At 42.8% G+C, this 8,490-nt stretch overlaps 1 protein-coding gene across 1 annotated transcript; it reads right to left on the minus strand.

Annotated features, from left to right (window-relative positions):
* Positions 1–378: 378 nt before the first annotated feature.
* On the minus strand, positions 379–2,698 carry LOC146391681 (E3 SUMO-protein ligase ZBED1-like). Its single transcript, XM_084924627.1, has 2 exons — positions 1,550–2,698; positions 379–1,346 (listed from the first exon to the last, which is right to left on the minus strand). Exons 1-2 carry the CDS (start codon positions 2,620–2,622, stop codon positions 695–697), a joined length of 1,725 nt encoding a protein of 574 aa, XP_084780753.1. The 5' UTR covers positions 2,623–2,698; the 3' UTR covers positions 379–694.
* Between the last annotated feature and the right edge of the window lie 5,792 nt (positions 2,699–8,490).

Here is an 8,490-nt window from a genome sequence, read left to right on the forward strand (position 1 = left end):
AAAAAGCATTTTGCTCAAAAAAGATTTAGAGCAGAAGTTTTTAAAATGAAGATATATTGCATTTATTTTAGGGCTGTCAAATGATTAAAAATTTTAATCAGATTAATCACAGCCTAAAAATTAATTAATCATGATTAATCGCAACTCGAAATATGACCAAAATGTGTGCAAACATACGGACAGATAGCGGATTTTTACACACTTGTTAGTGTTATTTAATGCTAAGACCACGCTGAGTGGCCTGCGTTCACTCAGCGTGGTCTGACGTAGGCTGGGTGTTGTGCTGGAAGCGAATTAATCACAGCCTAAAAATTGATTAATCGCAACTCGAAATATATGTGTATATGTGTATACATGTGTAAAAATCGGGACAGATAGTGGTTTTTAACACACTTGTTTGTTTTATTTATTATTAATTGTGAGTACAAGCAGTACAAGCAGAACAGGGCTTCAAATAATTGTGAGGGATTTTTACTGAATGTTTTCCACCCGTTTAAATCTAGCACATTGTTTTATCCATATACATCTTCAAGTTCACAGAACATAGGCCTAATTCAACAGGCAAAATAGAAAAAATCTCCAATCATCCTTTTGGGTAAGGTAGATTAGTGCAAAAAAATATGAACAACAGTGAAAAGTATTGTTTAAATCACATTCAACCATAGAACAAGCTCTAAACACACGGTCCTCTGGTCTACTCATCCTTCAGCCAGTTGCTGAGACAAACCAACTTGTCCACGTTCTCTGAGTGCAGAGCAGACCTCTTCTTGTTCACAATGTGCCCTGCTACAGAGAACAGCCTCTCACAGGGCACTGTGGAGGCAGGAGTGGCCAGGTATCTGCGAGCAAGGCGGGCCAGCTGGCTGTGGGCTCCTGCATGAGCTGCCCACCACTGTAAGGGACAGTCCTCTAAGGCAGTGCAGGGCTCTGCTCTGTAGCGCTGTATGGCTCTGTCCTGCTGTACCTCCTCCTCTGACTCAGAGTCAGAGTCCATCTGCAGCAGGCTCAGCCTCTTCTTGGCTGGACCTTCTTCTGCAGTGTGTGATCTTCTAGGAGAGTCTTCATGCAGCATGCCTGCCAGTGTGGTCCACACTGCTTCTCTGTCAGTCTTGGGCACACTGCGTAGGTCTTTAAAACGTGGGTCCAGTGCAGTTGCGATCTGGAGCCATGCATAGTTGGTATGTTCCTGGCGGGAAGCAAGGTCTTCCTTAAACTTCTCTTTAAACCTCACCACATATGCAGGGTCCTCATCAGTTACTTCCATGACACGGCGCAGGTGGCAGAAGGCTGGTAGAACTACAGAGCAGGAGACGTAGGCCTCTCCTCCCAGCAGTTCAGTCACATATCTGCAGTGGAATACACACACACACACACACACAGATAAGACAGCAAATTAAAAAAAGCTTTTTAATACTAGGTAATATTAATAAAATATTTGATTTCATTTATTTTTTAAATAAGACATTTTCATAATAACAAAACTGATTTAAGATGTATGTTTGATACATTTAATCTAAACCTACAATTATGGTCACAATGACAGGCTCACCTGCAGGGCTCTAGAAGTGTCTCCAGTCTCTGGAGTTTGTCCCACTCTGGAGGCGTCAGGAGGACAAGTTTATGCTTTTGTTTATCCAGAGTCGCGGTTACTGCAGTTTGGTTGCGGATCAAGCGCTTCACCATCTCCAGCGTGGAGTTCCAGCGCGTAGGCACGTCCTGGGCCAACGGCTCCTGCTTGCGCCCCAGTGACACCTGCTCTGCGTTCAGCTCTGCTGTGTTTGCTGAGCTGTGCTTAAAATGGCCAACAATTTTGCGGCATTTGGCCAGCGCAGTGACAAAGCCACTGTCTGCGAGACTCACTGTGATGCATCTCTGTAGAATGTGCGCGGTACACGGCATGTGATTGAATGGCATGATGCGAGCCGCGGCGATCATATTGCGCGCACTGTCCGTGCCTACTGTTGTCACCTTCTCCTCAATTCTCCACCTGCGAGCAACAGTCTGGAACTGCTCTGCACAAGCCTCCGCAAAGTGCCGCTCTTCCGTTTTCATTATAGTCAGCGCAAAGGATGTCAGACCCCAGGCTTCAGTGATTAAATGCGCAGTAACTCCCAGGTAATTGTCATTACTCAATGATGTCCAGTGGTCTCCTGTCAGAGCCACGCATTCTGTGTGAACTAAAGCCTCTTCTTTTTTCTTTTTCTCCGTTTCATACAGTTCGTGGATTCGAATTGTTATTGTGCTTCTCGCTGGGGGCTTGTAGGACGCGTCCTGAGATGCAACCTTTAAAACATCCGCAAAGCCCTTGTCCTCCACAATGCTTAGCGGTCTACAGTCCTTTGCTATCCATTTGGCTATATTGTCGGTCAGTTTGTCCAAAGAAGACTTACCGAGTGGCCTGCGTTCACTAAGAGTGGTCTGACGCAGGCCGGGTGAAGCTGCTGCCCCGACAAACGCGTGTTTGGCATTAAGGTGGTATTTTAAGGTCAAATTTGAACGGTGAAATTGAAACTCTTTACTACAGTGAGTGCAAATTACAACGCGTTTGTTTATTGTCCCATCTATGTTCTTCTTGTATTTAAATTCCCCATCCAGAAGGCCATCCTGTTCCTGCTTCTCCATTTTCAGTGGCGCGGTAAACAAATCAAGTGGAATTATGGGAGCGACTTATCTGCGTGTTGCGCTAAATAGTTAAATATTCTAACATAATTAATTCCAAAATTTAATTATCGCAATTAACGCGTTAATTTCGACAGCTATAATTTATTTACAATTAAAAACACACAGAGCAGAAAGTGTGTTACTGTTTTACATCCACAGACACACAAGAAAAGAAGCAGGCAACATGAGGTCAAGTTATGGCAATTTTATTTTTGTATGTCAGTACATGTATTCAGAATAGAGTTTTTAAAAAACAAACAAACGTCCCAAGTAAAGTTTGGGGGAATTTTTGTGAAAGAAAGGTTGAGAGAGGGGGAAGGAGGAAGATGCTGCTGGGTCAGTTCTTTCTCAGCAGTCTGCTCCAGAATCCCCTCCTGTCCTCGGCTTGCTTTTCTTTTGCCTTCAGCTCTTTTAAGGTTTTGTTGAGCTGCTCCTCGGCATCTTTAAATGTTTCTTTCAGCTGCTGTTTGGCCAGTTTCCCTTTGTGTTTGAGGAGCTCTTTAGCTTCCTTTTTGTGCTTTTGTATTTCTTTAAGTTCATCTTTGCAGCCTTTCTTGCTCACCGTCGTTTCTTTCTTGAATACCTTCAACTCAATTTTCTCTTCTGCAAGTTCCTCTTGCACTTTCATCAGTTCCTTCTTCATGTTTTGAGTGTAACTCTTTGTATCTTCCATTTCTTTCTTTGCTTCCTGTATTTTAATTTTCTCTTCCTCCAACACTTTTTGAGCTTCCAACAATTCTTTCTTCATATTTTCAATCTCATTTTCTGCCTCGTGTTTACATTTTTTCTCCTCTTCAAGTTGTTGCTTCACATGCAGTAATTCCTTCCTTAGTGTTTCAGCTTCAGCCATTACATTTGCAGCTTCTTGTGTTTCCAACTGCATTTTCCTTTTTTCCTCTTCAAAAGCTTCCTGCACCTCCTGTAATTCCTGCATCACATTTCCTGCCTCCTTCTTTGCAGTTTGATATTTATTTTTGGCTTCTTGTGCTGTGCTTTTCTCTTCCTCCAATGCTTTTTGAGCTTCCAACAGTTCTTTCTTCATGTTTTCATTCTCGTTTTCTGCCTGTTGTTTTCTCATCTTCTCTCCTTTAAGTTTGAGACCCACATGCAGTAATTCCTGCAATACTACTTCAGTTTCAAACTTTGAATTTTTAGCTTCTCCTCTTGATTTTTCTGCCTCTTCTTTTAATTTGACATTTTCAGCCTGTATCATTTGAAATTTAAAATGAATCAGCTGTACTGTATTGTGAGGTGAAGCACTCGCCGATCCTCTTCTCGATCTCCCTTCATTCATTTTGGCCTTTTAAACAAAGGAACCAACGTTTTGTAGAGGAGTGAAGTGAAGTTTTCGATGTTTCTTCGTCAACTGTCGTTTGTCCTGCACAGAGATGCTGCTGTAGATGTGTCTCTAGCTGTGTCTGGATACAATGAAACATGCTGTAACTAAGTGCTTGTGTTGCACAGTTCTACTGAACATTCCTGACCATGTATGCTCCGCCCACATGGTCAGGAATGTCAGGTGCTGCATCTCCAAATGCTGCTCCCGTTGCCTAGCAATAACAGCTGTTTACTTTTTGGGGTCTGGTTCATTGTTTAATAAAGAAAACATGTCCAAGTATTGGGTGCTGAGGCTCAGCGCATATTCTAGCCTGCTGTGTGGGTGGGCAGCTAGAAATCACTGGTGGGCAACATGAGTGAGGAGAAAACTGGAGCAGCCAAGCAGGGAGCTGCAGGTTGCTGGTTTGAGTCTCTGTTCAGATGCTGGTGTCTCCTCTCTCTGAGATGTCTGCAAACAGTCCCAGATAAAACAATAAGGATAATAAACAAACACGTGACTAAAATAACAATTATGACTCTGATGTGTTTCATGTGTAGCAGGATGGCCTCTATACAGCAGTCGCTGCAAGCATCCACATCGCCACACTTACGTTTCTTTAAGCAGGCGTGCTGGGCTCCTCCTAAGGAAAGTTTGAAACTTCATTTCTTTCATGCTGGTGAACTTTTTACCAAATATTTTCATCAAAGCTTCTCCATTACTGACAGGGATTGTTTGGATCTTCACACTCATCTCCACCAACCCTAAAAAATGAGTCTCACTTTGCTCATATAATGCCAGGAGTGTCTCCATATTCCACAAAAGTCTATGCAAACATGTAACAGTATCCCATATTCATAGAAATATTATTGATATTATAACAAAAGCTGTCACCAACACAATTGTCCCAAGTGCTTTTTTAAACAGGATTTTCAACCAGAGGATTTCCCTATAGCTTAATTTTTTTTCAATATTTTGTACACAACAACAGAATCATTTCAGAAAAACTCAAAATGACTGGTGTCAATATTATTTGCCCCACAAAAAAGGTCAAATATAAAAAAATATTGCAAATATTGCACAGTGAAAAGGCACTACAGCTCAGTTGTTCCCACTCGCCTTTGTCCTCCTGTCTCCCCTCCCTCTCCCCTCCAACGAGGAGTTAAACAGTTTGATGGCGTGTGGGACAAAGGAGTTTTTAAGCCTGTTGGTTCTTGACTTTGAGAGAAGCAACCTGTCGCTGAATAGGCTCCTCTGATTATTTACGAGCACGTGCAGAGGATGCCCAGCATTTTCCATAATGTCCATCAATTTCTTTAATGTCCTTTTCTCTGCCACTGTCACCAAAGTGTCCAGCTTCATGCCGACCACAGAGCCAGCCTTCCTGATTGGTTTTTCCAGCCTGGATGAGTCCTTTGCTGTGCTCCTCCCCCAGCACACCACAGCATAGAACAGTACTCCTGCAACCACCGACTGATAAAACATCCTCAGGAGCTTCCTGCAGATGTTGAAGGACCTCAGCCTTCTGAGGAAGTACAGTCTGCTTTGGCCTTTTATGTACAGGTGCTGCGTGTTGCATGACCAAACAAAACTTTCAGTGCACTGTGAAAGTAAAAAAACAAACAGACAGGAAGGCCTAGTTAGGACATATCTAAGCATGCTCTTCATCTTGGAAGGGTAATTCAAACCAAAACTAATTGGCAGGTTCAACTTGGTAACAAAAGAAAATGCCTCAGCCAGATAAATCCCCAAAACATTCATCCATCAGCCACACACACCACATAACACTGCTGTTCTATTAGATAATGAGTTTCTTCCCATGTAAGCAGGTGTGTGTCATGGTAAAACCTCCCCCACACATCAGAACCCAGAATCTATTAGTGCCACCCATTTTAAACCCTCTCTACAGCATTCTGTTTACACCTGCTATCATTCAATCATCTTTCCTAACATAATACTAGTCCACTAGTTTACATATCACCTCTCATCCCACTAAGTGAACTGGACAAGATGATAAAACAGAAAGGCATGCTTAAGATGTTATCTGGTCTTCATTGCATGTGTATATGTCTTAATAGGATTAATGCATTTTCTGTTTGTGTGTGTGATTTTTGTGTGCCTCTCCTCCTTGCAGTGTTTCAGACACTTTTCAATTCTCCACTCAAAGGTAGTCGCTTTTCCTCCCCAGGTTCCTTAGCCCAATTTGATCTCCCACACTAAACAACAGCGTTCTTCCATGTCTCCTCCCCCTCCTTCCACTGAAGTCTCGTCTCCCCCCTTGCAGCAGTCCATTGCATCTCCATCCATCCAGTCATGATGATGGTGTTTTCTCCTTGCTGATGCCTTTTGCACATACTGCTGTTGCTGCTGGACCCCTCGCTGCTCAGGATACTGCTGTTGTCTCTTGACCTGCCATGTTGTTGCTTTTGGATCTGCATTTCTTGTTTTCAGGGAGACGTTAACATCCTTGGAGCTTGCTTTTCGGGATGAGGAACACATGGAAGTGAAGCTGTAAAACAATTCAGCCAAAACTCGTCCTGGGTGTTTCTAATGATGTTAACCTATTATTTTACTCCGACTGCCGCCTGTGGAGATTGATCCAGGTCTGCTTCCCACCTGCAACTGACACACTGAGACATTTTGATCATTCTCATCACTACTTAAATCACACATCTCCCCTCACTTTTGTTTTTGAGCCAACAGAACCACGTCATCTGCGAAAAGCAGAGATACGATTCGGAGATTCGGAGGCCCTGGGGCAGACCCAGGACACGCTGGAGAGATTATATCTCTTAGCTGGCCTGGGAACGCCTTGGTGTTCCCCCAGACAAGCTGGAGGAGGTGGCAGGGGAGAGGGAAGTCTGGGCTTCTCTGCTTGGGCTGCTGCCCCCATGGTCCTGGATAAGCGGGAGAAGTTGGATGGATGTATGTATGGATGTATGTTATATTTGAAGTGCTTACAACTCATAAACAATGATGTCTGGAGACCAGAGCTCCCTCACAGGTAGAGAAGTCTTAGTGACACCATCACACTCCTTGGGGTCCCAGACCAGGAACTAATTGTGCCAGTACTGCCACAGAAGTAATTGTAATTGTTTTTAAATCTCCAGTGTAACATTTAAATATGTGAGCAGCTTTTTATAGTGTCCATGGTTATTCCTGTTATACATTTTACATTTAGTGAGTACTTACCAGTCTCAGCCACAAGAAAGTAGTGAGTATCTGTGTTTTGTCATTCTGAAATACAGTGAATATTAGTAATCCTGTTACAGATTGAATTGAGCCTGGTTTGATGGAGATAAATGAGTAGGAAGCAGCCTCTCTGTTGCCAGAGAGCTCTAGCTTTAGTATTATATTAGAATTTCTTTAATTTCATCCATCTCTTTGAGGGGACTCCTGCAGATGGGTGAGCTGTAGCTAACCTGTATACAGTCATGGGGAGTTTTTTGTCTGGCCGAGGAGGGGAACGTCTGCCGACACCGGAGGCAAAATCCTGGGTGTTTGATTCCCCAGGCCTGTGTTCGAGTCCACTGTCTGGAACCATTTCTGCGTACCACAATGTTCGTGGAGTGGCGGTGTTCAAGCAAGGAACCTCACGGGGGACGCCTCGTGTAGCAAAATGGGATCTAGATCCAGTAAAGCGGCGGACGTTCCACTGGGCAGCCGGATGACAAACTCCTGTGTGACTGTATGGCAAGAACTGTGGGTAAAAGTATGTTGTGTTAGATGGCAGAGAATGGTTGTGTGGGAAAGGGTTCACTCAGCATGAGTCAGTTGAAAGTTAGAAGAGCAGTTGGAGAGAAAGGAAAAGAGATGTTGAAGAAGTGAGTTAATAGGTTGACGTGTGGTAGAGTTGGATGTCTCGAGACCACTTTTACGTGGTCTTGGTCTCGACAGACTTTGGGCTCGGTCTTGCTTTCTCAGATCGACATAGTGTTCGGGAGATTTGGAGTCAACCATCGGCGGAGCGGATTTGATGTTACAATTTGATGTTACACTGTTAGCCTTTGCAGTAATTTCCATAGCTTAGTACTGCAAAATCAACAGTAAAAAACTCTAAAGGATGTTTGCAGTTTGGTACTGTAATTTGCATGTAATTGTGGGAAAATTCCATGAGATTACATTATTTTTACGGTAACTCACCGTACTCATGGAAACAGCTGTAAAATACAGCAAATGTAACAATTGGTGATGTTACTGAGATTATACTATTACACCATCCGGATTTCTGTTGTTTTCTACTGTAGATCTAAGAGTAATTACTTAAATCCTCATTCAGAGTGTATTACCATAAAATGCAATTCATTGTGAGAGTAGTATCACATGTAAACTACAATATGCAGCATCATTTTTAACTTAAGGAGTAAGTTGCAGCTACACTATTTGAAGTATTTGAAGTATACCTGAAGTATACTAAGAAGTACAACGAAATACCCAGCAAGCATTGCAGTGCTTTAACTGTAAAATTAAAACAACTATGAAACAAATAATTGATGTTTTAAACAAGAATTTGT

Source organism: Perissodus microlepis, chromosome 3 (genome assembly GCF_051167445.1).
Source record: "Perissodus microlepis isolate ML-2025 ecotype Zambia chromosome 3, ASM5116744v1, whole genome shotgun sequence".
In the NCBI taxonomy this organism is placed as follows: Eukaryota; Metazoa; Chordata; class Actinopteri; order Cichliformes; family Cichlidae; genus Perissodus; species Perissodus microlepis.

Bases quoted from the DNA above. Each gene is read 5' to 3' on its own strand.
- LOC146391681 (XM_084924627.1), bottom strand. From the start codon at position 2,622: ATGGAGAAGCAGGAACAGGATGGCCTTCTGGATGGGGAATTTAAATAC. The intron at 1,347-1,549 runs GTGAGCCTGTCA...ATTCCACTGCAG, and splicing joins ACACTTCTAGAGCCCTGCAG to ATATGTGACTGAACTGCTGG.